An 18,435-nucleotide genomic window follows, 5' to 3' on the forward strand; every position below is an offset into this window, starting at 1 on the left:
TGCCACCCCCCCAAACATACCAAAAAGCCTGGCATGCCACCCCCCAAACATACCAAAAAGCCTGGCATGCCACCCCCCAAACATACCAAAAAGCCTGGCATGCCACCCCCCAAACATACCAAAAAGCCTGGCATGCCACCCCCCAAACATACCAAAAAGCCTGGCATGCCACCCCCCAAACATACCAAAAAGCCTGGCATGCCACCCCCCAAACATACCAAAAAGCCTGGCATGCCACCCCCCAAACATACCAAAAAGCCTGGCATGCCACCCCCCCAAACATACCAAAAAGCCTGGCATGCCACCCCACCCCCACCCCCGCAAACAGCAAAAAGCCTGGCATTCCATCCCCCAAACATACCAAACCGCCTGGCATTCCATCCCCCAAACATACCAAAAAGCCTGGCATTCCACCCCCCACCCCCCAAAACATACCAAACAGCAAAAAGCCTGGCATTCCATCCCCCAAACATACCAAAAAGCCTGGCATTTCATCCCCCAAACATACCAAACAGCAAAAAGCCTGGCATTCCATCCCCCAAACATAAAAAGCCTGGCATTCCGTCCCCAAACATACCAAACCGCAAAAAGCCTGGCATTCCATCCCCCAAACATAAAAAGCCTGGCATTCCGTCCCCAAACATACCAAACCGCAAAAAGCCTGGCATGCCACCCCCCAAACAGCAAAAAGCCTGGCATTCCATCCCCCAAACATACCAAACACAAAAAGCCTGGCATTCCATATTCCTAACACTTCATACATATGAGAAAACATAGCACTCCATATATCTTACAATTCCCACACATCATAAACACTGACAATCCAGATCCCCAACACTTAGCATGGCACCCCATATTGCCAAAACTTACTACACATCAGAAAGCCTGGAATTATAGATCCCTAACCTTTAGGAATACAGAATGCCATTTTTTGTAACTTATACTAACAGTATACTGTACATCATAAAGGCTGGCATTTCAGACCCCTACCAACTATAATACATTACAAGACTTGGCATTCTATATCCCTCTCTGAACTTTTGGATGCCTGGGGTATGCCTACCACTTACTACATGAGACACCAGGTTATTCCATAGAGATAGAAAGGTCACAAATGAGATGTGCACGAATGCATTCCCATTTTAAAGAGAAGCATTTTGCAATATACTTCCATTATCAAAAATGTTTATAGTAAAGGTTATTGTTGGTTAAGTAGCATACACAAATATGCTCAATGTGACTAAAGCACAGGTTTTCAAACCTCCCCAACAGGCCAGATTTTCTCTGGGGAGTGTAGGAGGCGAAATCCAGATTGCAGTGAGTGAAGAAGGGAGTTTAATTTAAGGAAATGGGATAGACGTGCATATACTAGCTTTTGAAGAAGCCTTGAGCCAAGAGGGAGTAGGGAAATAGGGCGGTAGTTGAATGGGGAGGTTGGATCGAGAGGTTTTTTGAGGCTAGGTGTGACCAGTGCATGTTTAAGAGTGCTGAGTAAAAGGTTGAAGATGTGTGCGAGTATAGGGGTAAGGGTTGAAGAGAGGAAGGGGAGTAGCTGTGAGGGGATGGGGTGGAGGGGACAGGTAGTGAGGTGAGAGGATATTATAAGGACAGAAACTTCTTCCTCTGTAACCGGGGCAAAAGAGCTAAATTTTTGGCTATGTGGTTTTTGATGATTGTGAGCTTTTGGGGGGGGGGGGGGGGGAGACCGGTAGTATGCTGTGAGCCGATTTAATTTACGATTGAGTCGATTTTGTTGTTTAAGTAGCTGACAAAATCTTGAGCTGAGAGAGAAGTTGTAGTGGGCGGAGAAAAGTATTGAGTGGAGAACAGACATTTTGGGTTTGAATAAAGAGTAGAGATAAGAGTAGAGAAGAAATGTTGCTTATAAAGATTAAGGGCAGAATAGTACGAGTTCAAGATGAACTTATAGTGAAGAAAGTCCGCTGAACTCCGAGATTTCCTCCAGTGTCGCTCAGCAGTACGGGAACATCTGCATAGGTACCGTGTCAGAGGAGTATGCCAGGGCTGAGGATGAGTGTATGATTTCCGAGCTATGGTATGTGGGGCCAGATTTTGAGAAAAAGAGTGTGATGGCACTACTTCTGATATTTGGGGTTGGGCTAGTAATAATGTAAGGTTGGCCTTATTAACAGCGGGACACTCACAAAAGTAATAACTTTTACTACACACAGTTTTGGTAATGGAAGCTAGTATTGCAAGAATGCTTTTGTTTAACTCCCTTTAAAACATAAAAATTATTCGGGCAACAACAGCTTCATTGAGAACCTCCCTGAATTTCAGTGGGAATCATTAATTACGCACCTTCTGTAGTTAAAGGGACATTAAATGCGCATAGACAAATGACATTTTTGAACAGATGCATATTTGCAATATACCTGTATAGACAAAAATGTTTTTAGTAAAAGTTATTCTCAGTGCACCAGCATTTTAAACACTGCAGCTGCTCACAGAGCCAGTGGATCTTGTATCATGTCAGCAATTAAATGTAGTCACTACCAGATGGTACAAGCACCTTAGACTGTTTAAGTGCTGTGTGGTGCACGGTGCATACTTAAATACACATTTTAAATCGCTATAGCTTTTAGTACAAGCATTTTTGCTTTTACATATATATATATATATATATATATATATATATATATATATATATATATTTATTTATTTATAACAAAAATGTCTCTATTCAAAACTAAAATGTATCCATGTGGATTACAATTTTGGCTGGAATGTCCCTTTAAGCAGATGGCTGCCTCGTTCTTTACAAGTAAATAGTGATGCAGTCCGGTGCCTCTCTAGATAGCCTATGTGACAGTGACAAACAGTAGGAACTATACGACAAGAAGCGTTGATTAATACGACAGACGTGTAAGTCTGACAAGCTGCTGCCCTACATAGCTATGTGTGAACAGTGTTAGGCGCCTGAAATTAATGTGCAGACAGAGCTGTCCCCAATCTTTGTGCCCGAGTCTCGCCCTCTACTCCTTCAACGCAGAGAACCCCAGCAGCCGCCTCCCTCCCACCTCAACCAAAATCTTAATTACTTTCTCCAGCAGTCCGTTCTTGCCTCCTCTTGCCGCCATCTTGTCTCATCCCCCTGTCTCTTGACCTGTCAGCTTCTGATTGGTCAGGTAACAGCCGTGACGTCTTCACAATCCGCCTCTCATAACGTTTCCGTAGAAAGAATGACGTCACGGCACAAAAAGGAAAAGCAAGGTTTGCTGGGATATGTAGTTTGATCGAAGGAAGAATGTGTAAAGTGATAGCGTCTGCTGTTGCTAGGCGACTGAGGGTCCCGGGAGAGGGATATGGCGCAAGGTACGGAGGCTAAATCACACTGGCCGGGGGAATAAAGTCACTCTTCCTCGGGGCCTGGGTACACACAGGTAACGTGAAACTCTTAAACGGAATCATTAATACATTGGCATTAACGTCGTATAGAAAATGTACAGAATTTTATTTCAAATACAAAAAACCCTGAGTATTTAATCGTAAAAACGATTTTCAAAGAAGTTACTAGGGTAGGAAGAAGAAAAAACTTTTTATAGGAACAGTAAGAATTAAACTTTAATGCTTTTAGACCGCATACGATTTAGTACACCTTTTCCTATGTCCTTACTGTAATTGCAGCTGTGTTTGCAACAATGTTTGTAGCAATGTTGCAAAAACTTCTACCATAGAGGGATAACGACAAGTGCATGCTCATAAGGACCTATGAGGCTACCTAGGTTTATTCTTCAATAAAGAACACCAAGAGAATGGAGAAAATGTGATAATAAAAAGTTGTTTAAAAATGAATGCTTTTTCTGAATCATGAAAGATTAATTTTGACTTTACTGTCCCTTTAAAGGGACAAAATTTAAAATTAAACTTTAATGATTCAAATAGGGGATGCAAATTTAAACAACTTTTCAATTTACTTTTATCATTAAATTTGCTTTCTCATTTTGGTATTCTTTGTTAAAAGCTAAACCTAGGTAGGCTAATATGCTAGTTTCTAATCCCTGAAAGGCCGACCTTATCTCACTGTATTTTGACAGTTTTTCACTGTTAGACACTGCTAGTTCATGTGTGCCATATAGTTAAGAATGTGCTCACTCCAGTGGAGTTATTTATGAGTCAGCACTGATTGCCTAAAATTCAAGTTTGTCAAAAGAACTGAGACAAGGGGGCAGTCTGTAGAAGCTTAGATACAAGGTAATCACAGAGGTAAAAAGTACATTAACCCCTTAATGACCACAGCACTTTTCCATTTTCTGTCCGTTTGGGACCAAGGCTATTTTTACATTTCTGCTGTGTTTGTGTTTAGCTGTAATTCTCCTCTTACTCGTTTACTGTACCCACACATATTATATACCGTTTTTCTCGCCATTAAATGGACTTTCTAAAGATAGCATTATTTTCATCATATCTTATAATTTACTATAAAAAAAATTATAAAATATGAGGAAAAATGGAAAAAAACACACTTTTTCTAACTTTGACCCCCAAAATCTGTTACACATCTACAACCACCAAAAAACACCCATGCTAAATAGTTTCTAAATTTTGTCCTGATTTTAGAAATACCCAATGTTTACATCTTCTTTGCTTTTTTTGCAAGTTATAGGGCCATAAATACAAGTAGCACTTTGCTATTTCCAAACCATTTCTTTTCAAAATTAGCGCTAGTTACATTAGAACACTGATATCTTTCAGGAATCTCTGAATATCCATTGACGTGTATATATTTTTTTTTAGTAGACAACCCAAAGTATTGATCTAGGCCCATTTTGGTATATTTCATGCCACCATTTCACTGCCAAATGCAATCAAATACAAAAAATCGTTCACTTTTCACAATTTTTTTCACAAACTTTTGGTTTCTAACTTAAATTATTTACAAACAGCTTGTGCAATTATGGCGTAAATGGTTGTAAATTCTTCTCTGGGATCCCCTTTGTTCAGAAATAGCAGACATATATGGCTTTGGCGTTGCTTTTTGGTAATTAGAAGGCCGCTAAATGCCACTGCGCACCACACGTGTATTATGCCCAGCAGTGAAGGGGTTAATTAGGGAGCATGTAGGGAGCTTTTTGGGGTAGTTTTAGCTTTAGTGTAGTGTAGTAGACAACCCCAAGTATTGATCTAGGCCAATTTTGGTATATTTCATGCCACCATTTCACCGCCAAATGCGATCAAATTAAAAAAAACGTTAATTTTTTCTCAATTTTAGGTTTCTCACTGAAATTATTTACAAACAGCTTGTGCAATTATGGCACAAATGGTTGTAAATGCTTCTCTGGGACCCCCTTTGTTCAGAAATAGCAGACATATATGGCTTTGGCATTGCTTTTTGGTAATTAGAAGGCCTCTAAATGCCGCTGCGCATCACACGTGTATTATGGCTAGCAGTGAAGGGGTTAATTATGTAGCTTGTAGGGAGCTTGCAGGGTTAATTTTAGCTTTAGTGTAGAGCTCAGCCTCCCACCTGAAACATCAGACCCCCTGATCCCTCCCAAACAGCTCTCTTCCCTCCCCCACCCCACAATTGTCCCCGCCATCTTAAGTACTGGCAGAAAGTCTGCCAGTACTAAAATAAAAGGTATTTGGCCCTTTTTAAAAAAAAAAAAAAAAAAAAAGCATATTTACATATGCTGATGTGTAGGATCCCCCCTTAGACCCCAACCTCACTGATCCCCCACCAAACAGCTCTCTAACCCTTCCCCTCTGCAATAATGGGCGCCATCTTGGGTACTGGCAGCTGTCTTCCAAAAATGCCCTTTTCTGCAGTGTAGCTTTCCCCCCCACCAAGACACCAAGACCAACCCCCAACCCCTTCCATGTCCCTTAGATTACATCTGTAATATTAAATTATTACTCGTTTTTTTAACTTAACTTTTTTTTTTTTTCTGTAGTGTAGCGGTTCCCACCTGCTCCCGCTCGTGCACGCACCCGCCCACCACCCCCCGTGCACGCGCGCGCTCCCGTGCGCGCCCCCGTAGGTGCCGCCCCCGATCCCGCCCCCCTCCACGCCGCCCACCCGCCTCCCACGTAGGCTCCCACCCACCAACGATACCGGCCACCGATGTCCGGTGCAGAGAGGGCCACAGAGTGGCTCTCTCTGCATCGGATGGCCAAGGGGGGTTATTGCAGGATGCCTCCATATCGAGGCATCACTGCAATAACCGGAAAGCAGCTGGAAGCGATCCTGCTCGCTTCCAGCTGCTTTCCAGACCAAGGACGTACGCCACACGTCCTCGGTCATTAACTGCATTTTTTTTGAGGACGTGTGGCGTACGTCCTTGGTCGTTAAGGGGTTAACCCCTTAATGACCGGACCATTTTTCAATTTTCTTTATTTTAATATTTTTGATCAATTTTACTATTTTTTATAAATAAATATCTGCCTACCGTTTACACGAAAACTCCTCCCCACCTCTACTTCCGCACTTTCTATGCTGTGACGTATAGAGCGGTCTCACCCGCTCTATACGCATCTCCAAAGCGCAAGCACGGTAATCATAACTATTGCGCATGCGCGAATCGCCGGTTTCTACCGATACTGAGCATGCAAAGCTATAGTTAACTAAGTGTGTATAAAAGTATCGTATTTATCCGAAGTACAGCAATCATTAGCAATGGTCTTCTGTTTCTGAGACGTCCGTAGCAAACAAACAGTGGTATAAATATGTGGCTATTCCTACTTAAATCTATTACGCATGCGCAAAAAACGGGAACGCGCCTTGAGTACAATATGAAGAAGAGAGATTAGCGCATGCGCACTTTAAAAGGGATGTGAATGACGTAGATCGACGGCCGCCTAACGGCCAGAAATTCAATTGGATGTAAGGAGCACGTGATCTAAGGAGAACGTGATTTATAAAAAACGGGTTGAATTTGATTAGCTAGAAAGATAGATTTATTAGGGCGATAAGTACAGTTAACGATGGTTTTATACAAGATGATGAATGAAAGTCATATTCATTTGGGACAGAGAATTGAATTCAATATTGTCAAACAGGTAACTTTACCTTCACTTTAATGACAATGGCTATTTTTACATTTCTTCAGTGTTTGCGTTTAGCTGTAATTTTCCTCTTACTCGTTTACTGTACCCACACATATTATATACCGTTTTTCTCGCCATTAAATGGACTTTCTAAAGATACCATTATTTTCATCATATCTTATAATTTACTAAAAAAAATGATAAAATATGAGGAAAAAATGGAAAAAAACACACTTTTTCTAACTTTGACCCCCAAAATCTGTTACACATCTACAATCACCAAAAAAACACTGATGCTAAATAGTTTATAAATTTTGTCCTGAGTTTAGAAATACCCAATGTTTGCACGTTCTTTGCTTTTTTTGCAATTTATGGGGCAATAAATACAAGTAGCACTTTACTATTTCCAAACCACTTTTTTTCAAAATTAGCGCTAGTTACATTGGGACACTGATATCTGTCAGGAATACCTGAATATCCCTTGACATGTATATATTTTGTTTTAGAAGACATCCCAAAGTATTGATCTAGGCCCATTTTGGTATATTTCATGCCACCATTTCACCGCCAAATGCGATAAAAAAAAAAAAAAGTTCACTTTTTCACAAATTTTGTCACAAACTTTAGGTTTCCCACTGAAATTATTTATAAACAGCTTCTGCAATTATGGCACAAATGGTTGTAAATTCTTCTCTGGGATCCCCTTTTTCAGAAATAACAGACTTATATGGCTTTGTGGTTGCGTTTTGGTAATTAGAAGGCCGCTAAATGCCGCTGCGCACCACACGTGTTTTATGTCAAGGAGTGAAGGGGTTAATTAGGGAGCTTGTAGGGAGCTTGTAGTGTTAATTTTAGCTTTAGTGTAGTGTAGTAGACAACCCCAAGTATTGATCTAGGCCCATTTTGGTATATTTTATGCCACCATTTCACCGCCAAATGCGAGCAAATAAAAAAAAAAACTTTACATTTTTCACAATTTTAGGTTTCTCACTGAAATTATTTACAAACAGCTTGTGTTATTATGGCAGAAATTGTTGTAAAAGCTTCTCTGGGATCCCCTTTGTTCAGAAATAGCAGACTTATATGGCTTTGGCGTTGCTTTTTGGTAATTAGAAGGCCGCTAAATGCTGCTGCGCACCACACGTGAATTATGCCCAGCAGTGAAGGGGTTAAATTAGGTAGCTTGTAAGGAGCTTGCAGGGTTAATTTTAGAGATCAGCCTCCCACCTGACACATCCCACCCCCTGATCCCTCCCAAACAGCTCTCTTCCCTCCCCCACCCCACAATTGTTCCCGCCATCTTAAGTACTGGCAGAAAGTCTGCCAGTACTAAATAAAAGAGTTTTTTTTTTTTTTTTAAATAAAAATAATAAAATATTTTAGTTGTGATGGACCCCTGCCTTAGCACCAACCTCCCTGATCCCCCCCTCCAGCTCTCTAACCCTCTCCCCTACCTAATTACCGCCATCTTGGGTACTGGCAGCTGTCTGCCAGTACCCAGTTTGGCCCCACAAACCAATTTTTTTTTAATTTTTAACTTTTATTTTTATTTTTAATTATTTCTGTAGTGTAGCAGCCCCCACACAATACCCCCACCCCCTCCCCCTCCCAGATCCTTTTATATGGAAAAAAAAAATTTTTAACTTTTTTTCCCCCTTCCTAACTTCATTGGTGTCAGTGTGGCTAATGCGCGCACGTCCACGTGCACGCCCTCGTGCACGCGCGCGCGCATCGTGCACGCGCGCGCATCGTCCACGCGCGCACACGCTCCCTCCTCCCACCCGGTCAAACGGCACCATCGGCACCATCGCTACCAGTGCAGAGAGGGCCACAGAGTGGCTCTCTCTGCATCGGAAGCTTGTAAAGGGGTATTGTAGGATGCCTCCATATCGAGGCATCACTGCAATACCCTCAGAGCTGCTGGAAGTGGTTGTGATCACTTCCAGCACTCTGTTAGACAACTGACGTACCAGGTACGTCTATTGTCATTAACTGCTTGTTAATGCATGACGTACCTGGTACGTCAGTTGTCATTAAGGGGTTAAAGGGACACTGAAAATCCAAATTTTTTACTTTCGTGATTCAGATAGAGCTTGCAATTTTAAGCAACTTTCTAATTTACTCCTATTATTAATTTTTCTTCGTTCTCTTGCTATCTTTATTTGAAAAAGAAGGCATCTAGGGTTTTTTTTTTTTGGTTCAGAACACTGGACAGCACTTTTTATTGGTGGATGAATTTATCCACCAATCAGCAAGAACAACCCAGGTTGTTCACCAAAAATGGGCCGGCATCTAAACTTACATTCTTGCATTTCAAATAAAGATACCAAGAGAATGAAGAAAATTGGATAATAGGTGTAAATTAGAAAGTTGCTTAAAATTTCACATTTGGGTTCAGTGTCCCTTTAATATTACAGTGTTGGTTATGAGTAACTGGGGAATGGCTAATAAAGGAATTATTTATCTTTTTAAACAATAACACATTTGGTGTAGACTATCTCTTAGTTACTGTGTACAGCATATATGTTGGTGTATTTGTGATTTGTACCTAAAAGTGGCCTTTTGCAGTAGAGATCTATAGTAATTACTGTAGAAGGAGTATATTTATATACTTATACATTTTGTCTTTATATGTATTAGAATATTGCCTCTGTCATTTATGACTTGTTCACCTATGTGTTTACCCCTTAACAAATATAAAACTAAAAAATAAATAAACAATGTATGGCCGGAAAAAAAATATTCCCATGTGCACATGACTTGATGCTGAAGTGCAAGTGTATTTGCATTCAGTTAGGGTGGATAAGATTTCAATCAAATTGGTTTAAATAATGATTTAAATCCCAATTTAAATCACTAGTCAGTAAAACCAATTTAAATTGATTTAAATCAGGCTGTTTATCTTTAGAATAATAACTTTTCAGATTAGCTTTCCAGTTGTATCAGACCATTACTGATTTGGTTATATACTGTATTATTAGATCTGCAAAGACAGATCATTAAAATGAATGAATGACATTTTTGGGAGGAGAAGTAGCTTCAGTTTAATATGTTAATCATTCATATTTGATCAACTTTTCAGCTGTACTTTATTGGAAGGAGAAAAATAATGCTTACCTTAATAATAACAATTTATATAGTTTTATTTAACTAAAGAAAAATAACCATAACCGTAATAGAATTTAATGGGTTTATTTAACCAAAACAATAACATTATAATTCATTTGTAATGCTTCCCCCTCCCTCCTCACACTTAGGTCCTTGTGCAGATCTGTTCAACTCCAAACAATCTTCTGTTCATTGAGCTTCTTGAAACTTAGTATGGGTTGATTCTGTGTACATAGATTTTCAGGGGAGCAATGGCATTAAAAGGACAGTAAATGTAAAATTAAACTTTTATGATTCAGAAAGAACATGCAATTTTTTTATTTTTTTTTATTATTAAACAATAAGCTTTATTTAATGAACAGACATTATGTTACAGCAGTTGTCTCATTGATGTGTTACATTACAATTGTTCTTGGAGGCTTAATAAACCATCATTGTAAAGAGACATTTTAAGCCATTACACTAGTGTTATATAGAAACAGAGCATCTGAACATTATTGACATATGATTAAATGTTACATGAGCTTATTAAGTGCGAAATTTAAAACATATCAAAGGATAATGAAGGAAAGACATAGAAAATCTGAGTATGCTTGATCGAGGCATGGGCCCATCCCAGAGCCCATAAGATTACAGGCTCCAAGATAAACGCCTCATAGTGCGTTAGGCTTCTTCAGTAAAACGTTCAACTCAGTATATAATACTAGCACATAAAGGAGGTATCACCTAAGGGGCGATTGGGGAAAAATAGGATATAAGTAAGGGGATTATGAAAGGAGGGGGTTCAGAGAGTGGGAAGATGATGGAGAGAGAGACGAGAGAAGAAGGAGAGAGAGAGGTAAAGGGTAGAAAAAAAAAAAAAAAAAAAAAAAAACACCCCCATAAGGGGTGGGGGAGAGGGTGGGGGCGGGAGTGGAGGGTGAAAAGGGACTGAATCATGTTCACAGATCAATTACAGGGGCAAATATAGGATCGACACCTGTATTCTAACAGACACCAGAGCAGATCATAGATTCCTACCATCCCAGATTAATGACATGTACTCGTGAGTTTCTAGCTTCCCTGTCCTAAGGTAATGGTATCTCTCTAAGTCTAGTAAATTTCGGACTTCAGCTTTCCATTCCTCTGTACTCGGAATTTGGAGAGATTTCCAGTGTCTTGGTATAAGTCCCTTAGCTCCATTTAGCATTAAAAGAAACAAGTGGCGTTTGGCCTCCATAGCTAACTTTGGGAACTCGTGATAGATCAGGTATTTAGGGTTCGGTGGGAGAATGATCTGCAACAATCTGCTAATTTCTCTAAATACACTCACCCAAAAAGGTTGTATGTGTGGGCAGTGCCACCAAATGTGTAGTATTGATCCGTCCTCCCCGCAGCCCCTCCAGCACTCCCCACAGGCATTGGGGTAAAGTTTAGAACATGCAATTTTTAACAATTTTCCAATTTACTTCTCTTATCAAATTTGCTTTTGTTCTCTTGGTATCCAATGTTGAAAAGCATACATAGGTAGACTCAGAAGCAATGCACTACTGTGAGCTAACTGCTTGTAGCTGTCTCACCCAATGTGTTCAGCTAGGCCTCAGTAGAACATTGTTCTCCTTCAACAAAGGATTCCAAGAGAATGAAGCAAATTTGACAATAGAAGTCAATTTGAAAATAGTATGCTCTATCTGAAACCCAAACATTTTCTTTTATGATTATGTCCCTTTAAGGTCTATTTCTCAACTCTGTATGTTTATATTAAAACATTTTTACTGTGAATAAGGGTCATGTTATTTCTGCAGAAAAAACATTCAAAGTTTGGAGAACTAGAATTAAAGGGACACTGAACCCAATTTTTTTCTTTCATGATTCAGATAGAGCATGACATTTTAAGCAACTTTCTAATTTACTCCTATTATCAAATTTTCTTTATTCTCTTGGTATCTTTATTTGAAATGCAAGAATGTGAGTTTAGATGCCGGCCTATTTTTGGTGAACAACCTGGGTTGTCCTTGCTGATTGCTGGATAAATTCATCCACCAATAAAAAAGTGCTGTCCAGAGTTCTGACCCAAGAAAAAAGCTTAGATGCCTTCTTTTTCAAATAAAGATAGCAAAAGAATGAAGAAAAATTGATAAAAGGAGTAAATTAAAAAGTTGCTTAAAATTGCATGCTCTATCTGAATCACGAAAGAAAAAAGATGGGTTCAGTGTCCCTTTAAGATTTTTATCCACCCTGCATTCAGTGCATGTTCCAAATGCCTCCATTGATGTATCACAGATGTGATATCATTTGTGGGAGGAAACACGCAAAATCTATTTGGCTGTGTCACGAGCAAGTCAAACATTCTCACAATATTTTTGTATATGTATTTATATTGCAGGCCTTTTTTTTCCAATCTAGTTCATAATGCATTGCTTTTCATATCAACTAAGGTGTTAGGTTTTAACAAAAGATACCAAGAGAAAGAAGTACGTTTGACAATATAAGTAAACAGAATTTTTTTATTTGCTTTTTCTGTATGATCATTTTTTGTATTTTTGTCTTTAATGTCCCTTTAAAGGGACATTCTAATTCATAAAGTACAGTCTCTAATTTGTTACAACAGGCATTTTCTCATTACTGACCCTAGATAACAATGTAAATAACCATTATAAAGTGGTTAAACACCTAGGTAAAATCACTGGTGTATTAAAAGGAGGAGTAGTACTCACATATTTCAGAGCTTAGACTAAGCTCTAAGTATAACAATGTAGGGAGAAAAAAAGAATTTACTAAACATAAAAAAAAAACAGTCACACACTTGGCGAAATGCGTTAGTGGGCGGAACTTAAGTAGACCTGTGTTTGTTGTTTGAATGAGTATCGAGTGAACATTGAAATAGCTAATTTCTCGCAAATATAATACATATAAAACTAGCATACTTGCAGCAACGAATGTGAATGAGAAATAACAATTTAGGACTATTAGTCAGAAATCGTCCAGTAAGGGGAAACCTTGAGGTATGCAGGAAGGAGGCTGCCATTGAGCACCTAGGTTTGAATGCTATGTGCTAATAGTAAGTCCCCAAACTCTTAACTCATTATAGGAATTAATTAATGTTATGTAGCGGCATATCACATTGAAACTAAGACTCCCATAAGCCTCATAGTGTTTTTAAACTGTTTTCTTATTGCAGATTAATAAGGTGTAATGATTTAAAGAGACAGTGATGTGATTTTAGCTGTCTTTATAACCTTATGCACTAGCAGTATCTATATTCTATAACATTTTTAAGTGTTTCCAATAAAGTGATTTTTTAATGTTTAGTAAATCCCTTTTTCTCACCACATTGTTATACATTTGGTGTTAATTAGACACTTAAAATGGATTAGGAATTCCCAAACCCTTATAAATTCTTTTGAATATAGGCTCCAAGTATATAAGCCCATAAATATCCTTCAATCAGAACAAAGATGTGCAGCCCTAAATTGTCAAGTAATAACTTTATTTAGGGAATGTGTACAATCACAAGTGTTAAAGTAGAGGGGTGATCCACAGCATGAAAGCATCCGCATACACAAACCATTACAAAGTACAACGTCTTTTGTTACGGTTCAAAGGGATCAACCCCACCCTCTTTGTGATGTCAATCCCAACGCATCCGACGTACGTTTCATCAATAGATGCTTGGCTTTCTCATCCTTGAATTTCCTGATTTTTATGTGTCTGACAGAGACCATACAACCCTTGCATTAACATGCGTTTTTTTGCCTATATATTTGTCTACTTTTAACAAAGCATAATAAAATTTTTTATTTAATCCCATGGCTGCAATCAAGAGCCTTAAAGGGACAGTGAGTCAAAATTAAATTTCATGATTCAGCTAGAGTGTGCAACTCTCCATAATGCAGATCAGCCACCATGGCTTTTGGCTAAGAGGTAGAAACGTCACTTGATTGGGAAAATAGCGTTTTCCCGTGGGCGGCCAGAGGCGCTCAGCTTGGCATAAACTGGCGGACAAATAAAGGTTTTTTTATACTTCATAACTGAAAGTCCCCTTTATTTATAGCACTGGTAAATCCTGGCGTTTCAAAAACTCTAGGATTTACCATCACTTTAAAGAGATATTCCAGTTCAAATTGATATACACATCAGCTCATTTACATCTTGAACAGAAGCATTTTTAAAAGACACTTGTAAAAGTTATCATTGATTTCTAGATATGCTCTGTGCATTTTAAATAACGTGTCTGCTTTGAGAGCTAGCAGTGCCTTGTATTGTGACGGTACGATACAAACAACCGCTGGTACAATCATCACTAGAGCTTGCAGTGAACAAGTCATGTTTTTCTGCACCCACTAATCTCTGACAGCTTTAAAAACACAGGTCATACAGGTCCCCTGAACCTATATGCTCTGACCCTTAAACCTAGCATCAAGTGATACAGCTGGAAATAGTAATCCAAGTAATCTTAGGGTCAGCACATAACCACATTAACAGCTGCATATAAAGTCATAATATAGGTGCAACACTTTCCAGACCCCCCCCTCAATGAGCCCAACCAAATGTCCTCAATATAAAAAAGTGAAGGCGGCACTCATCAATAAGAGCAAACCTTTATTGGAATGAGCATTGCATGTTAGCTTGAGAAAGGGGCAGGTGCCCCAGAACTTTCCTCATTCCAATAAAGGTTTGCTCTTATTGATGAGTGCCGCCTTCACTTTTTTGTATTGAGGACAGCTGGAAATAGTAACATTACAGGTGTAATATTTACTAGAATCGAGGTTTGGCAGAAAATAAACATAAATAGGGTGTGTCCAGTACATTTATCTGCTGTTTGATCCTTTCTTATTAATTCATTTATTTTCAGTAGTGATGGCTGCAGATGGACTTTACAGGATGGACACCAGTAATATTCACATCACCAACTGCTTCCCAGCAAGAAGACTTTTTCGGTTAAGTCATGAAGGTAAAGTTTTATTCTTTTAAGTATTCATGTTTACAACAGTCCAGTATGTAATCAAGATATATAATTTGCACCTGTGCATTGTGTTATTGGCCGCACACTCTATTTTGTAAAGCATTTTATAAAGAAAAAAGATAAAACACACCAAAAAGCAGACTGATCTATATGTTAAACACTATTGTTTAATAATATCTTAAAATGTACAACCCCAATTCCAAAAAAGTGGGGTCAGTATGGAAAATCCAAAAAAAAAAACCCTGAAAGAGTCATTTGAAAATTCAATTCACCCTGTACTATATTGAAAACACAATATTAACACAATATTTGATAATTTACTTTGTGAATTTAATGTATTTTTGAAAATATACACTCATTTCAAATCTGATGACTGCAACACATTCCAAAAAAGTTGGGACAGGGTCAGTTTAGGATCAATAGCGATGTGACAAGTTGAAATAAGAAGCTGATGTAAAAAGGGTGAGGCAATTGTGTAATCATAGTATATAAGGAGCCTCCAAAAAGGCCTTGTCCTTCAAGAGCAAGGATGGGTCGAGGCTCGGCAATTTGCCAACAGATGCTTCAGCGAATAATCCAACACTTTGAGAACAACATTCCCCAAAGACAATTTGGTAGGATTTTGGGCATTTCACCTTCTATAGTGCACAATATAATTAAAAGATTAAAAGTATTCAGTAAAATCTTGGTGTGTAAAGGGCAAGTCCGAAAACCATTTCTGAATGCACGTGATCTACAAACTCTCAGACGTCACTGTCTCAAAAACCGTCATAAGTCTGTAATGGATATCCTGACATGGGCTCGGGAATACTTTGATAAATCTTTGTCAGTCAACACCATTCGCCGCTGCATCCACAGATGCAAGTTAAGGCTTTATTATGCCAAACAGAAGCCCTACATCAACACAGTCCAGAAGCACCACCAACTTCTCTGGGCTTGGTCTCATCTGAGACGGACAGTTGTACAGTGGAATCGTGTTTTGTGGTCCGACAAGTCAACTTTTTAAATAGTTTTTGGAACAAACAGCTGTTGTGTTCTCTTGACCAAAGAGGAAAAGGACCATCCAAGCTGTTATCAGCGTCAAGACCAAAGAAATTGCATCTGTCATGGTTTGGGGGTGTGTCAGTGTCCATGACATGGGTAATTTGCACATCTGTGAGGGCACCATTAATGCAGAAAGCTATGTATACATTTTGGAGCAACATATGCTGCCATCCAGACGTTGTCTTTTCCAGGGATGTCCCTGCATTTTCCAGCAGGACAACGCCAAACCACATTCCCCGGATTACAAGCACATGGTTGCGTAAGCAGAGAGTGTGGGAGCTAGCATGGCCTGCCTACAGTCCTGACCTGTCTCTGATTTAGAATGTGTGGCGCATTATGAAGCACAAAATACGGTAACGAAGGCGTCGTCCAGTTGCGCAACTGAAGATATGCATAATGAATGAATGGGGGAAAATTCTGCTTGCTAAACTTAAAGGGACACTGAACCCAAATTTTTTCTTTTGTGATTCAGATAGAGCATGACATTTTAAGCAACTTTCTAATTTACTCCTATTATCAAATTTTCTTCATTCTCTTGGTATCTTTATTTGAAATGCAAGAATGTAAGTTTAGATGCCGGCCCATTTTTGGTGAACAACCTGGGTTGTCCTTGCTGATTGGTGGATAAATTCATCCACCAATCAAAAAATGCTGTTCAGAGTCTCAACCAAGAAAAAAGCTCAGATGCTTTCTTTTTCAAATAAAGATAGCAAGAGAATGAAGAAAAAATGATAATATGAGTAAATTAGAAAGTTGCTTAAAATTGCATGCTCTATCTAAATTACGAAAGAAAAAATTTGGGTTCAGTGTCCCTTTAACCAATTGGTGTCTTCAGTGCCCAAACGCTTAATACGTGTTCTTAAAAGAAAAGGTGATGTTACACAGTGGTAAACAGTCGACTGTCCCAACTTTTTTTGGAGTGTGTTGCAGTCATCTGATTTGAAATGAGTGTATATTTTCAAAAAAACATTAAAATCACAAAGTAAAACATCAAATAATGTGTTAATAACGTGTTTTCAATATAGTACAGGGTGAATTGAATTTTAAAATACTCTTTTTGTTTGTTATTTTGCATTTTCCATACTGTTCCAACTTTTTCAGAATTGGAGTTGTATACAGATACAATAATAACAATAAAGTCAACAATGATAAAATGACACTACTAAAAATAATATATAAAACAAAGATGCTGGCCTGAAGTTTTAAGTAGGTGTAATCAGATATATATCAGTTATAATAAGTTTCTATATGTTATTTATTTATAGTATCTTATTTTATAATGTATATGTAGTAATATACATTTTCTATTTTCTCACTTATTTCATTTTTTATGTTATCTTAATTTACATTTCATCTGGGAAACTCTAAATATATATCCAAATATGCATATTTTTTATATTTGTATCATTCATACTTTTGTGTTTAAAAGCACCATTTCTTTCATGTAATTAACAAGAGTCCATGAGCTAGTGACGTATGGGATATACATTCCTACCAGGAGGGGCAAAGTTTCCCAAACCTTAAAATGCCTATAAATACACCCCTCACCACACCCACAAATCAGTTTTACAAACTTTGCCTCCAAGGGAGGTGGTGAAGTAAGTTTGTGCTAGATTCTACGTTGATATGCGCTCCGCAGCAAGTTGGAGCCCGGTTTTCCTCTCAGCGTGCAGTGAATGTCAGAGGGATGTGAGGAGAGTATTGCCTATTGAATGCAGTGATCTCCTTCTACGGGATCTATTTCATAGGTTCTCTGTTATCGGTCGTAGAGATTCATCTCTTACCTCCCTTTTCAGATCGACGATATACTCTTATATTTACCATTTCCTCTACTGATTCTCGTTTCAGTACTGGTTTGGCTTTCTACAAACATGTAGATGAGTGTCCTGGGGTAAGTAAGTCTTATTTTCTGTGACACTCTAAGCTATGGTTGGGCACTTTATTTATAAAGTTCTAAATATATGTATTCAAACATTTATTTGCCTTGACTCAGAATGTTCAACTTTCCTTATTTCCAGACAGTCAGTTTCATATTTGGGATTATGCTTTAAATTATCATATTTTTTCTTACCTCAAAAATTTGACTTTTTTCCCTGTGGGCTGTTAGGCTCGCGGGGGCTGAAAATGCTTCATTTTATTGCGTCATTCTTGGCGCGGACTTTTTTGGCGCAAAAATTCTTTTCCGTTTCCGGCGTCATACGTGTCGCCGGAAGTTGCGTCATTTTTGACGTTATTTTGCGCCAAAAATGTCGGCGTTCCGGATGTGGCGTCATTTTTGGCGCCAAAAGCATTTAGGCGCCAAATAATGTGGGCGTCTTATTTGGCGCCAA

At 38.7% G+C, this 18,435-nt stretch overlaps 2 protein-coding genes across 2 annotated transcripts in view; one reads left to right on the top strand and one right to left on the bottom strand.

Annotated features, from left to right (window-relative positions):
* The window catches only part of SPCS2 (signal peptidase complex subunit 2), a 33,094-nt gene extending 29,910 nt beyond the window's left edge, over nt 1-3,184 (bottom strand). Inside the window, exon 1 of the mRNA XM_053708750.1 lies at nt 3,063-3,184. Within this exon, the coding sequence (XP_053564725.1) occupies nt 3,063-3,101 (39 nt within the window). The 5' untranslated portion in view covers nt 3,102-3,184. The remainder of the gene's footprint in view (nt 1-3,062) is intronic.
* Nucleotides 3,185-3,266: 82 nt separating this feature from the next.
* XRRA1 (X-ray radiation resistance associated 1) overlaps nt 3,267-18,435 on the top strand; it is a 201,862-nt gene continuing 186,693 nt past the window's right edge. Inside the window, exons 1-2 of the mRNA XM_053708752.1 lie at nt 3,267-3,404; nt 14,951-15,049. Coding sequence (XP_053564727.1) covers nt 14,956-15,049 — 94 coding nt within the window. The 5' untranslated portion in view covers nt 3,267-3,404; nt 14,951-14,955. The remainder of the gene's footprint in view (nt 3,405-14,950; nt 15,050-18,435) is intronic.

Source organism: Bombina bombina, chromosome 3 (genome assembly GCF_027579735.1).
Source record: "Bombina bombina isolate aBomBom1 chromosome 3, aBomBom1.pri, whole genome shotgun sequence".
Lineage (NCBI taxonomy): Eukaryota > Metazoa > Chordata > Amphibia > Anura > Bombinatoridae > Bombina > Bombina bombina.